At 37.8% G+C, this 24,239-nt stretch overlaps 1 protein-coding gene across 4 annotated transcripts in view; it reads right to left on the bottom strand.

Moving 5' to 3' along the window:
• Positions 1-24,239, bottom strand: part of LOC126926352 (solute carrier organic anion transporter family member 3A1) — a 67,147-nt gene that overhangs the window by 6,873 nt on the left and 36,035 nt on the right. For 3 of the 4 annotated variants that reach the window (XM_050742691.1, XM_050742698.1, XM_050742699.1), the window contains exons 2-11: positions 12,703-13,010; positions 8,868-9,068; positions 6,749-6,802; positions 5,585-5,690; positions 2,634-2,850; positions 1,746-1,889; positions 1,267-1,482; positions 1,078-1,185; positions 691-924; positions 2-544 (exon numbers count right to left, since the gene is read on the bottom strand). In XM_050742691.1, coding sequence (XP_050598648.1) covers positions 2-544; positions 691-924; positions 1,078-1,185; positions 1,267-1,482; positions 1,746-1,889; positions 2,634-2,850; positions 5,585-5,690; positions 6,749-6,802; positions 8,868-9,068; positions 12,703-12,914 — 2,035 coding nt within the window. In that variant the 5' untranslated portion in view covers positions 12,915-13,010. The remainder of the gene's footprint in view (position 1; positions 545-690; positions 925-1,077; positions 1,186-1,266; positions 1,483-1,745; positions 1,890-2,633; positions 2,851-5,584; positions 5,691-6,748; positions 6,803-8,867; positions 9,069-12,702; positions 13,011-24,239) is intronic. The other variant, XM_050742701.1, reaches the window with a different exon arrangement.

A 24,239-nucleotide genomic window follows, 5' to 3' on the forward strand; every position in this document is an offset into this window, starting at 1 on the left:
CATGCACAATTAGTAAAGTTCGATTTCGAACTGAAGGCAGTGCAGCCTGCATGACAAGGGCTAAAATACGTGAGACCGTTGTTTCCACAGACTGGCTCGACGTCTGTCATTCGGCACTCGCAACCGAAGTTGCACGCGGCAGTGAGATTTACTTGAAAGGGTTCCGGACCCTTTGTGCTGCTGTTAAAGTACGGTATAGTGGTCCCAGCCATTTTTACGTTGTCGCAACCGAGGAAGAAGAGGAGGCCATAGCACACCAGACATATCATGTTCGAGACGAGAACGAATTGAACTGCACCTTTCGGTCTTAATTCTAAACGTTTGAGCAAACATCCGCCAAAAAAGATTCCGATGCAGGCACCCGGTATCGCTATAGAGCCGGTGAATACACTGGCTTGACTCTTTCCTAAGCTGAACTGTGTCTCCAGATACTTTGGCAGGAAAACCACAAACCCGGAGACGATTACTAATTCCATGCAAGCTCCTAGGCACGTTACTACGTACACTGGATTACACACCAACCTCCACATACTCCTGGGGATATCTGAAACAGAGAGATATATATTTATTTATGTTTAATTATAACTAATTTTTGATCATTTTTGACAATGTATAATATTTATTAAGGAAAATTTGTATAGAGCGAATAATTAAATCTCTGTTGTAAAATTTCAAGAATTAAACGTTTACCCTTCACATCTTTGCCGTAACCACTATCATTTAGTTTCTCCTTTTTCGGTTCTTTGCATTGCTCTTTCTCTTTCTGCGACGAAGATTTAGCTTTTTCGATAATTCGTATTTTTTCTTTCTCCCGTTGCAGAGTTTTCGGGAAACTGAAGAACGGTATTGCCACTAGAATCAGGAGTAAGCCACAGAGTAGGAAACCACCCCACCACATGCCTACCCATCTGTGATCACCTGGATCTGTAGAAGAATAATTTTATCTTAAGTAATATTTCATAATTATAAGTACAACCAAATATCACTAGTAAAACTGCAGAGTTTTATGCATCTGGTACATTTATATAACCGAGTTCATATAAATATGCAGTCTACTTATTAGACATATTTCATTACCTATACTGATGATTGTTCCAGAAAATGAATCCATATGAAATGATAACAGATAAGCTCCAAGAAGAAAACCTAAAACCGGCCCAAAAGCTGCCATACTATACATACAACCTAAAAGAAACATAAGAGCTGCTTAATAAAATATTCTTATATGGTAAATCTTAAACCTTTCGAAACAGTATATTTTCTTACCGATATACAAAGAAGCACTTTCTGGTCGTACGTGATCATCTATGTAAGTAGTACCGAGGGTAAATAAAGGGGAACCACCACAGCCTAATAATAACTGAGCAAGTACAAATAACATAACAGGACCAGCGGTAGATGGAGATCCCTGAATGCAATTATCACCTCTTAAATTGTTGTGTGGTGCTAAAGGCGGAGATGATAATCCAGACGATAAACGACCTATGAAGAAAGGATGATACTTTCAGCTTCTGTGCAAATGTTATTTTTAGACATTACACAACAATGTGAATTTCGTTGATATTTGGCATTTAAGGAAAAATAAATTGGTAAATCATGCAATCAGCATTAAATATTTCTCTTTACCTCTTCTTTTTTTTTTTTTTTTTTTAATTAGAATTTATATTCTTTTAGCAGGCGAATCACGAAATTCACATTTCTACGTGTAATATTATTCGTCGTTTCACAATTCATTAAACTCTCACCTAATCCCATATCTTGTTCGCGTAACGAAACACCACGACAAATGTTGTCCGAGCTAGAATTGTTTGCAGCCGTCATTAAATTGGGTTCGGCTGTGAAGTGTGGTACCATAAAGATCATCGATCCCAGTCCCATTATGACGGCGCCTGGAATAATTAAAAATAATGAATAACAATAATTAAAAAATATTTCATATAATTATCTTGCAAACAGGCTTATTTTATTAGAACTTTAATATCAATTTGATCGAAGTACGATACTTGGTACAAAAGAAAAGGAAATATGGGTACTGTTTAAAAACTTACAAAATTTCTGTAAAAAGAAAGCGTTAATTATCTTCTCTACTCTACTAATTCTAGTGCTAGCTTTATCTAACAAAGACTGGATTATTGTTGTCCCAAGTATCGAATGATCTATTTTGTAGCGACAGGGCAAACAGTCAATGTTCGTAACATTCGCTTGAAACATAAAACTGTTTGCACAATTTAATAGAACACATCTATTTTAATAAATCGACCTTATCAATCTTATGGGATAAATGGAACACGAGAATAATTAGTGACGTAAAAAGTAAGGAATACGATATAATTATATATTGAAATATTTACGTTAACACGTCAGGATTGACCCAGCCTCCGCGAGAGTTAAATAGCGTTTCAGATTGTCCGGAAAGTGTCTTTCTTTTACAGACACGTCTTTTACAACGACGCATCTTTATACAAACAAACGTTGTGATTTTTAAAAACTTGACAAAACAAAAAGTGGATCATACGTAATTCGATAAAATAATATAAAACGAAAAATGTCGTGCATCCATTATTTCTTTATAAAACGAAAGAAACTTTTCGGACGACCTAATAGATTCGAATACTTTTACGATGTATACTTACCAATAGCTATCCAAACAGGTATGTGTCTTCGGCTACCAAGATAGCTGACGAAGATGACGGTGATGACATTTCCAATTTCATAGGAGCTAGCAATGACGCCTGAAAGGCTGGACGGGATTTCGAACCTTTTCTCTATGGTCGTGATCACAGAATTTATGTAACCTGAACTAAGTGCTTGCTGCAGCGTGACGAGAAACGACAGAAGGAACACAAACACCTGGAAAAATCACCGGATGATCGTTCGTTAATGTGTGCTAATTGAACCTTGAGCGTCTCCGATGACGATTGCGAGTGCAAATTCGACGTGTTTCTTTGTTAGGTTTCCTGTTCTAAGAAGCCGCGAGGTAACTCTTGCTTCTACGACATCGCCACGTCTTGCACCATGTTTTAGTCACACACGTTGATTAAAAATACCGATGACAAATTTGCAAATGTTTATGGTGTCTGTGAAGTGTTTGGACATATTGGGTATATACATTTATATTTCTTGTATTTTACATCTTAATATTAATATAACATTATATTTCCTGAAACGTAGCAAGTATCACAGCGAAACGCAAAGTGCTGCTACTACCGCGAAGAAGTTAAAAGAGCTTAACGTGGTTTACCGAAGGATCTTTCTCTTTTATATAGAAAATTATGGGGGTTATAGAGAATTTACACAGAACGAACTTGAAGGTTGTAAAACGATCGAAGAAATCAAGATTGTTCTAGATTGTTCGCAAGGTTACGTATGTACATCTGTGATTACCACCACCTGCGCTACGTATAACTCAAGACTTATACACTTTACGAACTTGTACGCTTATTTACACTTAAAGAGGAATTCACAGCTCCTTCTGTAATATTTATTTTTTTAACGCGTTTCTCTTTATCCATGAAATATATGCGAGTTATAAATGATAGAAGATCAATGAGAAATATCTGAATAAAAATCACGTATATATATATATAGCAATTAATTTCTAAAAGAATGTATACTTGTACGTGATTGCATGTATCCCTTAAAAACAGTCAGACATACGAAATACTTTGGTTTATACGTTAATTTTGCCTTCGAGATGAAATATATTCTGAACATATGTTAGAGTCTATGAACAAATACGCTTATCGTGGACGAAATATCAATGTTATCATCTCAAATAATAAAACGTATTTCCTATGGAAATCGAAGGAGAGAAGATAAGAAGCTTCTGTTTCTGTGTTTACGGAATTTATATTATTTTATATAAGTCGATTAATATTTCGTAGAATAGACATTTCTACCTGGAAAGGCAAAAATGTGACAGCGTACTTTATCAGAGATATGTTTTTTCTTTTTTTTTTTTTTTGGTTTGGGTAGAACAAAAGCATCCTTTATCATGTAAAATTCAGAGATACGTGTACCTGATAATATCGATTCTTTCGTACATCCATGCTGCCGAATCGAACGATAAAACCCGATTAGATAAGCAAAAGCTTTATCGATTCCATCATTGTACCCTTGAGTGCATTTTAACTAACGAAGGTAAAATGCCGCTTTAACGTAACATTATGATCTTACGATGGGAACAGGATAAAACATTCTGCTGATAATCGACGTGCTATGATTGATAAATCAAAGCTAAAAAGCGCTCGATACGAACAGTTGTACATTTTGTATTGTCGAAAATCATGAATTTAACCATGTAAAATTACATGATTTTTATCGATGCACTAAAAGAAAAGGTAATTTACATTGGTCGAAGATCAATTCTCGATGAATTCGGAAATTGATGTTGGTAGAAAAATGATATGAATAGTGTACACAAAGTAAGAGCATCTTATTGAATTTGATACAAGAAATAATTCTAAATTGCGATCTTAAAATTGAGCTTTCCATTTATTTGAGAAATTCAACTTATTCGGTCGAGTTTCAGCAGTTTTACAAATTTCGAACGATTTCAATATCCTTTCGTCTGATTTACGAGCATTTGGATATTCCAAGCATTTATTGTTACTTGTGAAAAATTCTTCGTGACTGCAAATATAAATAAAGAAACCGGATAATCGGTAGACTAGAAGAGTTCGGCCGGATTTCTAGGCTAAACCTGTTCTTGCACGAGTTAACGAAATATCTGATTACGTTGCAATGTAATGGCAACGAACAATAAAACCACGCCAAATGAAAACGATGACGTCTTTGCCTCGTACTCTTACACGATGACTTAAAACCTTTCACAGAATGTCAGCAGCGTTTCAATGTCGTATCCTTTCGAAATGATGACTCACCGCACCTCGTTTTGCACATCCGTGTACCATATATGCAACAGATGTAAGTTGATTGGCGATTTCGAATTAATCGAATCGCTTCATTCGGAGACTGTATGACGAGAAAATGTAACATGACCCTTCCGTTAGAACATCGCACACATAAAGCGATTTTTGGAAATATCTAAATGCTGTACGTGTATGAAATTTACCGTGTGCACTTCCAAACAGTTTATGCAATTTTAACTAGTAGGACGATAAAAATTTGTTCAAGCGAAACAGCGTGGTATAAAAGAAAGCGTACTATAAATATTACTAACGTTAAAGATTTTCTTTTTCTAATAAATAAGTAGAATTGCAGAGATTTAAAAACGTTGGTTCACAGTTGCTCACGAGAGTATTCGAACTTCTTGTGGAAATCTTAATTTCGTCTTGATAGTTGCAGCAAATGTCTTGTAATTTTTATGTACGTTCTCACACTCGTTACGAGCTTTAATTTCATTTAACCGTGATAACGGAGCGCCGTTATAGCGTGAATGCACTTTTAAAATGTCTCCCGCAAGAATCTCAAACACCTCATAAAAGATTCCTCCACAATAAGAGTCGAGATACTTTCGCGAACAACTCGCTGTTTTCAAAATAAATAAGTGGCGTTACGTCAACCGGATCTTGCAGGTCCATCGGGCGTTGCAGGAATTTTCGATAGAGTAACATTTGCGTACCTTTATTCCGGCGAATTTTTGTATAAAGGCCGGCCGGCAGCTCAGGATTCCACAGTCCTTCGAATCCGGATTAAACGGCGGAGTTTGCGCTCTCTCCTTCTCCGTCCTGCGTCGCCAGTCCATGCCAACAAGAAAAACGTGTTAAGAATTCTGCTACGGAATCGTCGGGTATTTTCGTATAAAGCGAAGGAACAAAGCGAGAAGCACGTGTGCGACTCGATTAATCCTTTAACTGCGAGACGCTGGCGACGAGGTGAAGAAACTCTTGGTGTTATTTTCGAAAGATCGAGAGAATAAATTAAGAGAGCGTGAAATTTGAAAAACGATGATCATCGAAGATAAACATCGATCTTATTCTTGCTTTTCGTTTAGTTCGAATAATTTTTTGCCGATTTATTGTAGATTCACAGGATCTCCGGTTAAACATCGTTAAAGAAATTTCACATAAATTAGACGTGTAACGCGGAGAAGATTACTTCTGTACGATTTAATCGTAAGATTCGCAGCGGAATTCTATTCTGATTAAATCGATTAACGTCTCGTAATGTACAACAAGTTCGATCATTTCACGCGAAGTTCCAGATTGTTTACGTTCTCGGGAACTCGACTGATTGAAATATCTTTACCTCGCTACAATGCTCGGTCGTAATCGTATTAATTTCGAATTCTTGCAGAATTTTATTATCCTCAATGATCGACTTCTGTTTAAGCCAATTGAACGTTACTTCGGATCACCAACAACTAGCAACAAGGCTACATCTGTCGGGTTGCTAGGATCGTCGACAGCCTACGGTCCACTTGGCGTCACTTCGATTCCCTATTTAAAATAAATTCTTCGTTCATCGCGACGCGACGCGTTGTTCTTAAAAGGAAATCCGGCCATCGCGTTCATCGTCCTAGCTTTTCACAATCTTCGTCTCGTGTGCAATTACTTGCGAAATTAGAGCGTAGAAAATAGCCTTAGAGTGTCTTCGAACGTAATTTTAGTCCAATACCGGCGATACAGTTAAAGGATTAAAGAAGACGATCGGTTCGATGGGAATATAATACAAATTAGAATGTTGTTAGTCGACTTTGCAGGATTTTGTTAGTCGATCGTAATCGTCTCACTTTTCTTTTCTCTTTGATTAATTGTACTGTAAGTTTTAATCATGCCAGCTTTACCTGTCCACCATGGAAGCACTGGGATTCCTGCTGTGACATTTGATGATAAAATCTCTGAAAAAGTGTAAGAAGAAGAAACAGCAAGCATGAATAATACTGTGCCGAATGATGCACCGTGATTGCGTGCATATGAGTTAGGACAGATTGAAATTAACACAGAAGTATACGTATTAATCTTTGGAGACATAACAAATACAAAATGGCGATAAATATGACTAATATAGATTATACCGTATAGCGATATAATTAATAGTAATTATATGGGCAATTGCTTGGTGTACTCTGTCGACAAAACAGATATATGCATTTCACGCAAAAGATAATTTCAATTATTCAAGTACAACATAGATACTACTACGAAAACATTTCCTGTACAATTAAATTCAAATTCATTTCAATAAAAATTGTAGCTTCGTTATCTCAGTTTTTTCTCGTTATCATTAAACGAGAAAAAAGGAAAGATAAAAAGGAAAAGATATGAAAACTTCCGTCCTTATTCGCTATACACGTTCTGTTCTACGTCTCCAAGAGATCAAGATACTTCGAGAATTGTAATATATACAAGTAGTGCATTCAGAGAAACATTGAATTTATTTACTCGTTTTAACACACCCTTAAAACCTGATATCGTATCTTTACAATTATTCTTGCAACACATTCGAAGATTACGAGAGAAGAACTTCCCTATTGTTTTACAAGGAAACAGTCTCGTATTACTAATATCTCCTGTATATTTTGTTTTTGCAGCTGAACTCGCGCATCTTTTTATCTCCATCAAAATTTCCAAAATATTGCTCGTCTTGATAATTATGTTTTTGCCTTCTATGGAACTTTGTCAATGTATCGGGCGTATTTTTAGAAAATTTACTCCTTTGAATCGAATAGCTCGCTTTCATTTTCGAATATATCATATCGCGACACGTTAATATTAAAATTCTCCTGTCTGATCGTAAAGTGACAGTTAAATCGGAAGATGGTGAAAAATATTTTCACCATATCTTTCTCCGTTTTCGTTTTTAAACGAAACGCTCGTCTATCCTCTAACGTCGTTCCTAACTTCATTCGGATGACTAAATTTATGATAATAGGACTCGTAACAGGACGTGCCTATGACACATATAACACTGCTATAAAAGAATCTATTTCACGAATAACCGTGTCATGGTCAGATCGGTGCTTTCACTTTTCACCTTTTCGAGGGTTACAGCTTGCAATTTTTACCACGGTCGTTTAGAAACCATTTGTGTATGTAAATTCGCGGATGGACTGACCGTACTGCAGAAATCTCCGATTGCGTAATAGAAAGAAACGCCATAATATTTTCACGACTCGCTTCTTAGCGTCTCGCTTTCTCTTTTTCGTCTTCGTTCGTGACAATTTCGTTCCGTTCGACGTCATTCACGATTGTTACTTGTAACACAACGTGTACATGGTAGCCGATGACGTATAACCGCGGAAGTTTATTTTCGTTTTTAATAAAAAAAACGAGCGAAAAATGCTTCCAAGTCTTTTTATGGAATTCACAGTGAAAATCTAAAAAATAAACATAAAATCCAACTATCCGCAGTTGCTTCGAGTTCTTCCTCTTTACGTGAATAATAACAAACAAAGCTAAGTAAGAAAAGATAATAACAAGAAAAACGTATGAGATTTTCGAGGCATATTTTTACAGATTTTTTTTATCAAACTTCGTACTTTCAAAAACCTCGAAACTACGACACTAAAAAGAAGATATAACTGCGTTTTTCTGATTACTGGCCGATAATTTCTCCAATATTGAACGATGAAAACGATTCCTATAGGACGAGCGAGATTCTTTCACGCTTTCCATGCGCCGTTCGAGCCAAGTGATACAACTCAAGTTCAAGCCCGTCAAATGTTACAATTTTCATGTATTATGCACACTTATGATAAATGTAATAATAAAGAAGATTTATATTCTGATAATAGAAATACGAGTATCGTACAGATCTTTTTCCATATACTGTGATCATAGATTCGTTAGTTCCTAACAGTTCCTATTAACAGCGATGTTAATTACCGCATGACGACGTTATTTTTTAACAAGATCCGCAACAAAATGAATATCCCTCGTGTTGTATGCGTCGGTTATACTCACCTATGGTCCACGAGGCCAGAACTGGGATTTCTACTGTGACACCTGATGACGGTGTCGTGAGTCAGTCTGCTACCGGTTGCCTGCAGTGGGTCTGTGGTTTCGTCGGTTCCCGTGGTCGCACTCTCCGCGTACAGCCCAGTCATAGCGTACATGCTTTCGTTCCTTCGATGTCCGGCATGGTAATTGCTGCCAGACTCGGACCTGGAAATGCAATAGACGATCAACGTGTAATTTGGAAGTGATCCATTAAGCTTCCACTCTTGTTCTTGTTGACCTCGATAAAGCGGCCATCCAATCGTCCGCTACATACGTTGTAAATTAAGTGTCCAGGTTTGGCGTTGTTGCGTACAAGATCAAGGATTCAGGAGTTGGTCAATTCATCACGAACGATTAGGAATTGGGAATTTCTTCTTTCTTTCCTTTTTTCTAAAGACGACTCATAAGACGACGGAATACGTAAATGAAAGAATCGAATAAATCTCATTGGTAGTTTCGGTTTTACTTTCTTTAAACATTAGCTAGGTGGTTTAAGTCGATAGTTGTAATAATTGTGATAATTAACCGTCGACTGACTTTATTCGTTTTATGTTCAGAAAATAAAAAAGTTTATCGATTGTCGGACGACTTTGTCTCTCGTCGTATTTATCTTGCGCGTTGAATTTACGATGATTCGACCATTTGATCAAAAATTACGGGTCTTCTTTTCGGAAAGCTTCCTGATAATTCCGTTCCGATTTGGCTTGTCGATGGACTGGCAAATTTATAGATTTTACATCTAAAGTGTTTCATATTTTTATCGAAATAGACGAGGAAATTCTGAATGGCATCGATAATACTGGTAGCAGATACCTCGCAATTTATTCATATCGAGATGCGAATCTTCGATATAGTTCCGGCTGCAACTCGTGTGATTTTTATCCACTTTGATGTTTATTTTAGCTGATCGATGGAAAGAAACGCGTAAGCTTTCGCGAGTGTCTATTTCCGTACAATTGTCGATGATTCGATCGATTTCGCAGTGGTACCTGAAGTCATCGTTCTAAGATCATCGTGCATCATTAGCATACGAGCACGCCAAAGTCCTCAGATGTTTCTCGGTTAAAAGTCAAGAGGAGATCGCAAGGAGAGGCAGCGAAGGTCAATTAGATCTTTCTACTTCCTCCATTTTTCATGAGGTTAAATTTGAAGATCGATGATTTACGTCACTTTCAATTTAGAGCGAACCAAGAACATTTGCAACGAGGCTCGCTCAAGATTATAAAATTTGGGAAACTATGCGAGTCTCTTCGATGAGAATGAAAATTGATAGCGACGAACGAAAACTAGAATATTTGTTGAATGAGAACGAGAACAAACTTGCCATAATATTAATTCTCTCAATATTTAAAAGAATTTATTCGAACATTACAACTGTTCGAATTTTTAAAGCAGCCTCTTTCCGAAAGTTGGAAAATTCAATTTCAATGATTTCAAGCGATGACGAATCAACGTCAATAACGAGCTACTAAAATCGCGAACGTTTCTACTTTGTAAAAACGTTTCGAATCTTTTATTGACAGTTTCCTCGCGACAGTTTCAAACACCAGATTAAAGGAAACATCAACTAAAACGTTTTATGAAAAGGACATTTACCTTCCGCTTTAGGAAAAGTGTTGATAATTAAACTAAAAATAAATATCAATTTACTGTCCTTTCTATAAAGCAACCTCTACATTTCCGATACACATTTGACAAAGTTCTATTCGTTGGATATAAAAACGACAGATTGGATAATCGTCGTTCATAAATAAATTCCTGTTTACCATTTACGCCACCTTTGCGAAACTTTCGATCAGTAGGTTAAAAAAGTATTGATCGGTTACCCTTCGTCTGTCTGAACGAACCTTCAAAGGCAGAGTTATCGTAATATGGAGAAGTTAATTTTATTTTTAGTAGCCGATGGGCAATTAACTCGTAACGATAAAAATAGCGTTTGTCGCCGAAACAATCGAGAAGGGTTAACACCGAGTGAGGAGTTTCTGCGCTGATCAACGTAAATAGCGAACGATTGGGCTACCTTAGCACCCTGGACTGCTGCATAAGCTTTCATTATCTACGTTGCATCTTGCTCTCGATACATGGGCAAAATTTAATTAAAACGAGACGTACAGTTTATAAACAGAAAATGAACAAGAAAGAGGCTCGAACTTTTATACCTAAACGTACACTGGTCGAGACAAATAGTAATACCGTAGAAAATAGCCAGGAATATTCGAAGATAGTAAATGAAAGGAATATCTGAAAAAATTTAATTAGAAACTCTTTCGAGGAAATAAAAAAAAAGAAAAATAAAAAAGAGAGAGATTTTCTCTTAATTTCGAGGTTTGCGGTCTGAGCCTCGTACAACAGGAAATTCATATAACTCGGGGAACGTTATAAGGTATACTATATACCTGTGGTAAGTATAAGCAATAATCTTGGACATAATAAAACGCGAATACCGCAGGACAGGAAGTCGGTTGCGTGGTCACAGGCGCAATTTCTCGGTTCCTGTCTTGTTAACGAACAAGAAAGGGAGAAGACAAACAGAATCCTGGAAGCCCCTGAACGCCGAACCTCTACTTATCTAAACATTACACGCAGAGCTCCATTCGGAGGATCATATTACTTTACAACCTAACAAGAACCTTCCCCCGTGTTATTTGAATTTTTTTTCGCCCCATCTAAGGGGATAGCTCTGCAATACAAGCGCCCGCAAAAAATCCATATCCGCGTCTATGGTTTTCTCTGATTTAAACATTAATCCTCCGAGCGGTCCAAGGATACGCGAGCTTATACTATTTGGTTATACTACTGCATTTTGGCATAGGCGGCAACGAGCCACCTGTGTTTTCTAGTTTCCGTTTGTCGTTGCTGCTGCTTTGAAAGAAGAAATGAAAACAGCGAGAACATTTCATGCGGAAATAGTGGGCAAATTGTCAAAAATAATTCTGCGTAAACGACAGACGAAGAAAAGGTACACGAAAGGTATGGAGAATGGAAGTTTCCCATAGGTCTAACGGTGTCGCGTAAATATACGATGTATCGCTGGATGAGTGGTGCAAAGATCATCAAAGGGGGAAGGAATCAAAGGGGATTGTAGATGCAGCGACGGATTGAAAACACGAACGAACGAGCTGCCTTCGTTTACGAGAGAATCGAGTTTGGAAACTTCAACTCAGGTTGGCGCGTATTCAAATTTCGGTGAGGCAGAGTAATGGGAAAACGGTGATAAGCCGATGAGCAATGTAATAAAAATGATAATAAAGAGACTGCCTTTTTAATATTAAAAAGTCTTAAAATTGATAGAAACGTTCGCGCTGTTGAAAGTTCAACAATTGAAATTTAAACTTTCAGTCGTTCGAAAGACCCTGGCTATGCGTCTACTTATTTAAATCACAACGTACGATTTCAGCGTCGAAGAATAAAGACTAACTAAAATTCGGACGAAAGATTCGATCGATAAGAGTTCGCCTAAACGGGCTACGAGTCCCTGTTCAAAAATAAAACCACGTCTACCGTTTCGAATAATTGTCCCATAAAGGTAAAACCGAGAAGTCTTATAACAAGCGTGAGAATTCACACCCGTAGACCCTGAAAAGCAGTTTTTCCACCGCGTTCTTTCAACGAAAGGCAAGGCCCCCTGTATATTACGTTAGACTCGCAAGAAGAAGGGAAGGAAAGAGTATTAAGGAAAGAGAGGAAAAAAAAAGGAGAAAAAAGGAGAGAGGAGAGAAAGGAGCTGAGACTCTCGACCTGGACGAAGGTAAGCAGCAGAGAGGGCAGGCAAGGTAGAGTTCGAAAAGGCGAAAATCACCTTTTGTGGCCGAAACCACCGCCGCTGCTCTCGTTCCTCTTGTGGCCACTCTCGGATCGTTTGTAGCCAAAGGCACTGGATATGCTCTCGGCGCGTTTGTGACCGCTCTCCGAGCGTTTGTGGCCGATAAAACCGCCGCCGGATTCGGTGCGTTTGTGGGTGAACATGCTCGAGCTCGAGCCGTTCCTCTTGTGCCCGCTGGTGGACGCCATTTCTTCCTTGTCCGCCACTTCTTCGCGGCCCTCGGCTTCCTTTCTACCAAGATCGTTGAATTACGGCTCAGCCGGCGACATTTTCGAACGAGTTGCCTGAAACCAAACCGATAATTCTCTGGTTAGTCTATTGCTCGATTTTATTCTCCATCTACTCTAATTTTCATTGATGGATTTTCGTTCGACGAAGGTTTCGATATTTCGTCCCAAATTCTCCAGGATTCTGAGATATAATTTTGGGTGCACTTACTTTTATGGGAATATTTATAAATATTTTTGACGTATATTCTTTATCGTATATACACTGTATATATTTAGGTGCCACTTACCACGCTATACAAAATTTATTTATAATCTTTACTGTATAAAAATTGTTTTCTTTTTTTATGGAAATACGAAGAAAGGCCATAGGCTATTCGATTATCATTGCGTTTGTTATTAGCGTCGTATAAGGTTCTGACGTTCTAAGCTGACGCGATATAAAATTAATTTTAGACTTGCATAATTAAACGATTGGTTCGGTTAAACAGAAAAGTTATTGCATATGACAAAAACCTGTACTGAAAATCTGTACTAAATGGATAATTAATTATATGACTGAAACGAAAATCCCTATGACTGAAACGCTAATAAGAAATACAAAGAAAAAGAAAGGAACAGAGCTCCGTTCTTCCGTAATAACCGCGATGATTTTCTAAACCGATGGAGAACGATGAACTCTCTAGCTAAACTAAATTAAGAGAAACAAAGTTTTCGGTACTTGGGAATTCTAACGACGTCACATCGCTCGTCTGTCTGCTGAACCTAACGCGACGAAGATTGTCGCGAACAAAGGAAACTCGTGACGTCTGATAAAAAGAAGCTACGCTGTAACGATATCATCCTGTTTTTATTCCCTTTATCTACGGCTTCGTTTCGAAACGGCCCGTCACTAGTACTCTGCTCTTTATTTTAAAGTCTATTGATCGAAACTATGTCGTTAGAAATACAAAGGTAGCGAATAGCGACGCATCGTCGAGGAATACGAAATCCCAGGGATCGTTTCATCGGTCGTCTCGTCGCGTGTGCATATTATACGTCGAAGTTTCGCGCCAAAGTTTATCGCTGGGAACAGTTTTACTCGTCGCACGATGTCGCGGCAGAGAGAACAGCAGATACAGTTATACCGGCGCTGCCTTCGTTAACGAAGATGACAGCGTTTCTACTTGTGAGCGAGCTCGCGTTGTTGAACGGCCCTGACCTTACCAGAAGCAGGTTCGTTGAACTGTTGAATACAGAGATGTCAATTGATCGTATGATCGCGTCAAACGTTGTCGACACGTGGATTTCCCTCCTTCAATGCCTCGTCTAGGTTTTATTTATATGTATAAACGATCAAATTAAATCGATAGTCGCTTCGTTAGTAGGCCGTGGCTTCTGCCCATGTGGTGGAAAATAGACGCGTGCAGTGGCTCGCGAAAGTATTCCAACACTTGCGGATATTTTTTATGAATACACATACATACGTGTGTGTTATACATATAATGTTTTGAAATTTTCTCGGTATACTACAGTGAGATTCAACCATCAAAATTATACGTATACTGGTCAAATTTGAGAGAGATTTGAAATTTTAGGAGGGGATTAAGCAGTTAGCTGTTAACACCCGTTAGAAAACTTTGAAAAGCGTGTACCGAAAATGTGTCGCAGAAAGTAAGCGACGATAGAAAACATACTCGTCAAACACAAAGTAGTCGTGGCTGTTATAATATAGAATTAAGTTGTAACGAAAGGACCGTTTTATTTTTTTAATTTTATTACCGACAGGGCTCGTCGCAAGGCAAAATATCGCCGTTTCTTCGTGACGAGTATACTCGCCAAAAATAGTTCTGGATAACATCTCTGTTCGGAAGAAATTTGTCGCGTATGTAGAGTTAACGTTCGCGGTAGCATCTTCGCGAATTTTCCTATTTTGAAATTTGTATCCCTTACAATCTTTAGTCTTCCTATAAGTTTCCCATTTCTATCTCCTTCTTCCGCTTTGTACAAGGCAGAAGCTCGTTAAAACAAGCAAATACGATCAAGGGGATACGTGTTCACTTTTCCAGAGATTCAGACTGATTACAACGGTGATATTCTTTGTCTCTATCGTTCGTCAATCTCTTCATCGTCGTTCTCTTTTTTAATTCAACGTGTTCGCTCGTTACGCAATTAGAACGTGTCGTTCCAACGCCTAAACGTTTTAAGTACAAAGGAAAGTATTTCATTTTCCAGTATCTCAGGCTGCCTTAAACAGTCATAAAATTAATCGACGCAAAACCCAACGTAATTCCACCGAAGCCGAAGAAATCGTAATGTTACTGTTCGCAAACGATTCCACTTTCGCAGATAACCTCGAGCCGAATAATTCAGTTTGTGATTCCCGAAGTGTCCATCCACGACGAATCGTTGTCGTCCAAGTCGTTCCTGTCGCAAGAGCAACGGGCACCAGACGACGAAAGTTTCGAATTAACTTGTGCAATTAGCTCGTTACGTAAACGGCGTGCGGTTCGTTTCATCGTGGCAGGAATTGATTAATTTGACGCGAACTCTCGAGTTCCGACTTAACGGACTTCCGTGGCGACATCGCGCAACGAATCGTCCTGGAGAGTCGGGCAAAATTTTGACAGACAAAGGGTAAAAGTACGGAGCGAAATTTTATCTGTCAGCTTGTATTGTTCACCCTCGTCCTGTATAACCCGAACGTGGTACATGTTTTCAAGCTTCGGCGCACGTTCGTCGTCATTTTAGCTTGTACAGTTAACAGTTTTTAGGAATTTCGTCCGCTCTTTGGTTAATTAGACAAAAGGAACGAAAACATTCGTAGAAAAAATCAACTTTGTACAGTATTTTCGTAAATACGAATTTTTAATACAACGATACGAACACAGAAAGAATCGCTTTACTTCGCTATTTCCGTAACGTTCGCGAATTTCCATTATTATTAAACACTGGCGTGCAGTATGCCGTACAGATTGCACGTAAACGATAAGAACGTGCACCGCTTCTGAACGTCATTTCTGAAACTCTATATATTTTTACCTTTCGGTTATCGAATTTGAATCTTTGAATCCCACGCTTCAACCTTAATTCCTCCGTTGACAACACGAACGTACATGATTGTGAAAAATTAAAATATCCATTGAATCTTTGTTCTTAATTACATCGATAAAACGGTCTAAATCGTATGCCTGGAGAGTAATAAAAGACAAGGATTTTCGAGCGCTATTTTATTTTAAACTTCCTTATATTAAAAAGACGAAGTAATTACTATATTCCTTAATAATCTCCATCGTGGGCAAAAATTAATCGAACTTGTTCGTTCCAAGTTCGTTTTGTCTATTCAAGGACTTTCGTAATTCCGATGAAACACGAAAGGCTAGCGATAATTATTTATCAACGGCAAGAGATCGACGACGAATCGATCATCGATATCACCCACGAATCGACCACGAGACAAACATTTCCAAACGCTACTTTAAACACGTTAGGATACCGTGGTTCAGACATGTTTCGCAAAAGAAAAACGTTCGCTTTTAATTAACACTTTACCGACCGCTAGCGGTTCAACAGCATCCGATCGGCAGCTCAGGCGCGGATTCTCCCTGGCGCCGGTTCTGTTTCGGTTTAGACTCTCCAATACTATTCTTTTCGTTCATCGCGAACGGTAAGATTTCAAATTGGCATAAAACTGTGGAAGTTTGCAAAGCAACGCAACTGACGCAATTGAGCGAGGTACTTTAGTACTAAATAACAAATTGCTGCTCAAATAATGAGAAAGATTACCGACGACAAAAAGCCGATTAACAGGCTATCGGTCGGTAAGCGTCGGCGACAAAAACCGATTAATCGGCTATCGGTCGGTAAAGTGTTAACATCGCACTTTCGTACTACCATATATTGGATTGGCAACTAAGTGATTGCGGATTTTGCCATTAGGTGGTATTGACAAAATCCGCAATCACTTAGTTGCCAACTCAATAACTCCTACTACTGCGTAACGACATCATCACGGGTTGTACAACGAAAAGAGGCGAAACCCTATACTATACTAATCACCGCATGTAAAAAGCTGAAAAAAATGTGATTGTAATCTGGAAAAGAAAATTTTGCACGAAATATACAAGAAAGCCAGTCGAAGAGAGGAGCAACAAAATCGTTAGCGTTATTACGTTAATCCCTTAGATCACGTCATCAGCCTGTTATCAACATCCAGCGCTCTTTATCCTTTGCACGAGCATGCTCCTCCGAACGTATTAAAAGTACATAGAAAACAGATCGATCGTCGATTAACAAGTTAAAAAACAGATTCTCCTGCGTAACAGCGTGCCGACGAACGCGTACAAGCGACGAAGACACTGTTACACATGCAGCTTCGCATTCTCGAAAGTTGTCCGTCGCTTCGTCCCTATCCACGCCAACACACATGGAGCATATTTTTCGCAGCGTGTTTTTAGATTATCGACCGGCCACGCCCTTGATTTCGTACCGATGAAAAATTGAAGCGTGGTATACCGTACATGTAGCATAGGCTCACTAACGAATTCAAAGTCAGGGATACATCGTAATGATCCGCAGGTATAGCGAGGCACGCGTGCCACCGAGTAAAACCGCATCAGCTGTTGACGCTACATCGACTTCCGGCGAACTTCGGACTGAAATATCATTCATCGGCATTGCGGGATGTAACGCGCATACATACTTTTGTCAGCCATCGCGTTACGTAAGAACGTAATTTTTATAACAAGTTGATTACGATCACGATCGAATATGTATTGCGTGGATGCGCGTAAAAAATTTCGTTTGTTTTATGTTCACGATCGAATAAATAAATTGTTGGATTTTACTCAACTTTACGTTTGAAATGTTCCGATGACGATATCAATGAATTTCGAAATTTGGATCGGGTGAAATAAGAGATCCGTTATGCGAATGTTTAGGGAATCGAAAAGTTTCGACGATCAAGATTTCGAGAATGGGAAAATTACAAAATCGAAGAACATCGAAGTGGCAACTGTAAAAGGGGATTTGAAAAATTTTGTAAATTAAAAGGAGCTGTTCGGTACGGCAGAAGCAAGCGCGTCGGCGATTACAACGGCAATCAGCTGTTGACGGCTTCATCGACTTCCGGCCAGCTTCATTCTTATATCTTTCATCGACTTTACGGTAAACAGACGCGAAGCGATGCGGAAAATTTGTTCGTTGGAATATAGCGTAAAACGTTTCAGTTTCTTGTCTTTTATTAATCGCGTTTTAGCTGAGTTTTTTCTTTGTACTTCCATTGATTGTATCTTTATCGAGGGAGAGATTCTTAAAATTTCTTTCTCCTTTTCTCGCGTTCTTTTTTCTACTAAGCACTGGAAATAATTTTGTATTTTAATTCCTCGCTCTTTACTCAATTTTCACCGGATTCTCCGTATTTCTATCGATTTTACTTCGAAGCAGGAAATATTATTTATCGAATATTATTTTATCTCCCTCTTTGGGTTACCTTTATTTTAAATATAGCGATGAATCCTACGCTCTCATTTCCCTTCTCTTACTTTTCTTCGTATTTCGCTCTAATCTTCGTATACTCGTATCTTTATCAGGTGTAGAAGAGGATTTTTCAGCATTTTGCCGAGATAAATCTAAATTAAACTAAATCCTTTCCCGTATTTAACCATCGAAGAAAGAATACTAAAAACTGCGTGTCTCCCTCATTTTTCAATGGTTTTCCACTTTTCTTGCTCTGTTTCTAAAACGTTAACTCTTGATTAATTGGTTCTGTATCTCTCGTCTGGAATAAATTACGAGAATGAGTAACGACCAAGGAATAAATGCAAAGCAACGAGTGAGGCGGTCGTTAATTTTAAACGAGCTTGTTTAGAGGGAATAAAATAGTTTATGAGACACGATTGACCGATTAAACGGACATGATTGTATAATCTGACGTTTTTTTGACAGAAACTCGGTAATTCAGTCTTCCAGTGAGATACGACGGCAATGGCCTATTATGCGAATACATTTACAATCAGATAACGAAAGTTAAAAGAAAAAGAATCAACTAATTACGAGCTAATCTTCTTTTTCTCTCTGAATCGATGGTTTATAATTGTATTAATCGCTTTAATGGGTTACCAATACGCTACGGACGTCCACACAGATGTATATTTTTTTATGAACACAGTTGGATAAACGGAATTTATTCGCTGAATGTTCGCTAAATGTCATAACGGCTTTATACTTTGAATAGTGTATATTTTTTATATACTTGTATATTTCTTTACATTTTTGCGTAAATTCATATTTCTATAATAGCAGAGGGAACGGAATTTACACGGATATTTGTTTTAGTCACGAGCTATACTTTGCATATTTTTATATTTTTTATACACGTTTTGATCTTTGCCTTTCCACGAATTACAGTCGTTAGTACAGTTATTAGGAACCATTAGTTAGGAACCATTCGGTCGAGATCATCCAACGAGTTTTACATTTTTTGGAAAAAATCGATCCGTTTTAAAGTTTATACTTTAATGTCTTTCGGCGTACGTTGGACTTTAACGGCACTAAAGGATGAAAAAAAGGAAGTATTTTCGATGTTGATACGTTTGAAAAAGTATCAGCAGTTTCTGGAATTTCCGCTTATAAAATCTGTATGCAGGACAGATGAAATAAACTGAGAAACATAAAGAGGGAAATAAAAATTGCAGGTCTGATAGGATATGCTAGCCAGATGCCATACGCTTTTGATATTAAAGACCTTTTTTACAACATCGTTTCCAACATTATGCCACGCGCCATTAAAAAGGGTATTTCCCTTTACGATCAGTTTCTGCGAAATCTGTATTTTGTAAAATTACGATGGGAATATAATATATAATTTAATATGTAACGAGGAATATTTTAAAATACGAGAGTTTGATATTTTCTCAGTAAAAAGAGTTAGGTCTTTCAATGCTACGAGAATTTATTATAATCGTTATATATTTGAGAGGGACAAATTAGAAATTCTCCTGATATCAAACACTATAGAAATAACTACCGCGAAGATGATATTTTTCTTTAATTTGTGAAACTGTTGGTTTAACGATGTTTTCCATTTTTTCCACTATCGTTCGAAGTTTGGAAAGAACGTTAAATTTCAATTATATGTTAACACGGTAATAATAAATATGACTCGACCATTAGAAATAAAAGTAGCAAAACTCCAAATATACGTAATTTTATTATTCTCCTATATTATCTTATACTTTTTCGAGTTCCAATGAAACTCGTTAAATATTTAAGATTCTCAAAAAAAAAAGAAGGTTTTCTGACGTCAATGGTATTCATTACGAGGAATCGTGATAAAATTTTATTTTAAGCACTTCCAGGTACTCTTATTATCCACACAGAGAGTAGAATATTTTTACATAAACTGCATCAACATTTTACAACAGTCGTGCGTCTGTCGACTCAAAGTAAAATTATTTTTCTTTGTTCCGCGTTGATAATATACAAGACCTTGCTTTTATTTAAATCTTTCGTACTCGTATATTCTTATCTCTGTTCTGTTCCATTGCATTTTTACGTACATGCGTTGGCATTATATTCGCAATATAGAATCACGCACGTAAAACAATCCTAAATTGCCGTCATCGGTAAAATCATAATTCCTAAATAGCAGTTTTCATCTGCTAACGAGATTAATTGTTAATACGATGCAGAAACAAGTCGAGTGCTACGGATTAAACTTTCCCTCGTTCCCTCATCAAACGTTCGTTACTAAACCACCGTTAGTCGCAAACCCAATTATACACCGTTGATCGCATTATATCTCGAGGTTATACACCTCGTTCTCCTCTAACCTCAAATAGCATTATGGTGTTATGGAGTTACGTATGTACCCGCAAATTCCACCCAACCACACGATTCGTCGTCTCATTTTCCCGGTTTTTTTTTTTTTCGTTCATTGTGTTTTTTCGTCGTAAAATTAAGAATCGAAGCGACAGGCTCGAGCCTGAAACTGAATTTGAAACCGTCTTGGAAAAATTGCATCGACGATTCGTCTACTTTTGTTAGACTTTGATAAAACGTGGAAATAGGAAACGTGGCACGAGAGAGAAATAAAACGGAAGAGATAAATGTAGAAGAAAGAGAAGTATCCACTAAAATCGTTTTCGCGACTGGAGCAAATTTTCAAAAGAACGAACTGAGCTGAAAACTCGGATAAAACGTTCTCCACCCTTTCGAGCGTCCCTCGTTCTCCCTTTCATCGAATTGTTAAACACACAGCCGAGTGCAAATACATCAACGCCGGCGATCGCTGTGTGTTTGCAGCCGCGTCAAAATATCGCAGCGAATAAAGCTGTTACCACGTCCACGTCGTGCCTGTTTCATTTTAGTAACACTTTCCAGCCAGACCGTTAAATTCGCCAAACGATCCTCCTTTTATTTATCAACGCTGCGGGCGCGTCCGCCGCTCAGATTACGTCGTATTACGCGTATAAGTGTTACGTATAGAAGAACGAATTTTGAAAATCCTCTTCGAGCCGCTAATGTGCTCTAAAGGCAATGATTCTCGGTAGGTCGATGCGATCCTTGAAAAAAAGGAACGAAGGCAGGCGAAATGCGATTTTCGACACAAAACGAACTGCGAGGGGGACAAAATTTCGATCCGAGAATTGAACGAAAGAAAATTTAGTTTTCTAACGAATCGTTGCTCAACATAAGTCAACATTTTTCCAAGCAAACCAATCGCATGCAATGATCATAAAATTCGATCGATTCGCTGATAAACCGTTGTAGAAGCAAACGATAAATAACGAGGATGATAAGAAATTGCGCGTACCATTTTAAGCACAACGATGGTAGAAATATTTTTGTAACAGTCTTTGTTATGTCGCGTGGGACAATCCGTGCTCCATCCCTCGTTGTCTGGCAGCCAACGATCCGCGTACTATTATTCCGACCCTCGATAAACCTAAGGACCCACCATAAACTTTAACTTAGTTGTTTTAACACATGTTTTTTAAGTCGATCTGTTTGTCCTGAAGGATCCTAGAAGTGTTTTCGGTTTATGGCTGGTTCTTAGAAAAGTCCTCGGATTTATTATGCGCTCTTAAAAATTACGGAGAAAGCGGAAATTTGTCTAACGGAAAAGCAAGTTTTTCTCATGAACAATGACACCCACTAGCAACGTTGGTATTATCATTCATTAACGTTGACTGTAACCAATGGGCATCGCAGATCGTTACCCTTGCTGTCGTATTAGCATGCAACTTGGTATAGTACGTTCGCGTTAATTCAGACCAGAGATTCCAAACGAGAGATCCTCTCTGAATGAGCAAACACAAACAATAGTAACAAAACACAGGAGTACGCAGTTAAAATATTAGGCGATATCGTTTGTCGAGAAACTCGAAGACAGGTAGGAGCTTCAATCGCACGAAACAACGATTTTCGATCGGTTACGCTAACATCCTGCGACACTTGCATCGAATTTCTCTGGCTTTTCCCCTCTCTGATGAGAGAAACCTCTTAACAAGAGAAACAATAGCTTTTTTTGCGAAATCGAACGAAGGAACGGCGCGGCAACGAGACGAACCAGCACTCACAGGTTGAATTCGCCAGGCCAATTTCAGCACTTGAATTCTACTCGGTTGAGTAATTTTATCCCAGCAATGGCAGAGGGGAAAAAACGTCCGTCTCTCCAAATGATTTCCGATACATCGTGTATCGAGTTTCTGCGCTTCCACGAAGAGGGAAATTCGTCAATATCTTTGATCGATCGCGATAGATCGATCGTGATCTCGGAAAAGCTTCTTTCGTTTTATAAGGAAATAATAGACGCACAATGTTTTTTGTTTTATATTTGTTTATTGAATTATACACGAACATAATAATAAAAATAGAACGAAACGGATCATACCTAATTCGATAAAATAATATAAAACATAAATTGTTGTTCAACTATTCTCACCGTATGAAACGAAAGAAACTTTTCGGACAACCTAATACTTTGGGATCGTAATTTCAATTATACGTATATCTTTGTAGTTTAAACAGTAATTTGCAATTTGTTCGGATAAAATTTCAAATAGACATCTTCCGAGTAATTGCATTCCGCGATACGTTATTTCTTTACATCTCTTTCGGCGAATTTCATTTCTCCGGGCATAGCGAACTATCAAAGTTCAGAGTTGAAACGTTGAAATCCGAAGTTTTGCTGTTGAAAAGCGGCGAATTGAAAGGATCGAAGATGAAGAAATTTTTAAAGTTTCAGACTGAAACGTTGAAAACGAAAAACTTGCAGATTCGGAGACCAAAGGCCAAATTCGAGAGCCAAAACGCGAATGATCAATAATTACGAAAGAGGAGAATTCGAAAATTTCGAAATTCGAGAACCAAAATGCTAAACTGTAAACCTGAAAGTTTATATCGTAGATATTTCTGCAGTTCCTTCGTTTGTAAAATTATTTGTCCGCTTGAGAAACATATATACGTGTCAAGAAATGAAGATTGACGCGTGTAACATCGTTAAAACACAGATAACGCGGCGAAAAGAACAGCGTTTCTTAAAATGATTAAGCGTTCGTATGATGCGAATAAACACGGAAAAATGCATGTTTCCGTTCTACGTAAAACGCTGCCGTCACTCTGAGCTTCCATTGAAATAGCAAATTTCATTCTTTGAGAGTTTTCAATGACCAACTGTAGCCAAAACGAACAATGAATAGCTGCAGTTGCCAAAACGTTACAAATACTACGACAGAAAGTTGTAAAGTACGAAAATGTGAAAGATCGCTACTGCATGAGCTTTTACAATCATGTTTTTCCATGTTGTCATTTTAACTTGTGCTTTCATCTAAAAATCTACATGCCAACGTTGTACCGGATATGTCGAAATATAAAGACTCGGATTATACGAATGAAATGTACCAGAAATACTTACGACTTTAAATAATCGAATAAAAATTCTCGATTATATTAATAAAATTTATAGCGAAATTAAAGACAGGATGTACACAAAATAAATATACGAAAAAAGGAAAAAGAAGCAACCGCTTTTATATATTTTACAAGAAATCATTCAAGTTTCCAAAGATAAGATAGTTCCAGCGATTAAATTGAATTAATTTAAAATGTGAATAGAACGTGAACGTGACTTAAAAATCTAGCTACCTTCTCTGCGCGTGGAACCTTCGCTAAAAGAATTTTTCGAACTATTTTTATTGATTCACTCGTTACGAAAGAACACGAAATAAGAAAATAAAAACTCTTCTGCATTGGAAATCTGAATGAAAATAATCAAAGACTTTCTATACAAATTTCCATGTAGCT

The sequence above is a fragment of the Bombus affinis genome, chromosome 2 (genome assembly GCF_024516045.1).
Source record: "Bombus affinis isolate iyBomAffi1 chromosome 2, iyBomAffi1.2, whole genome shotgun sequence".
Lineage (NCBI taxonomy): Eukaryota > Metazoa > Arthropoda > Insecta > Hymenoptera > Apidae > Bombus > Bombus affinis.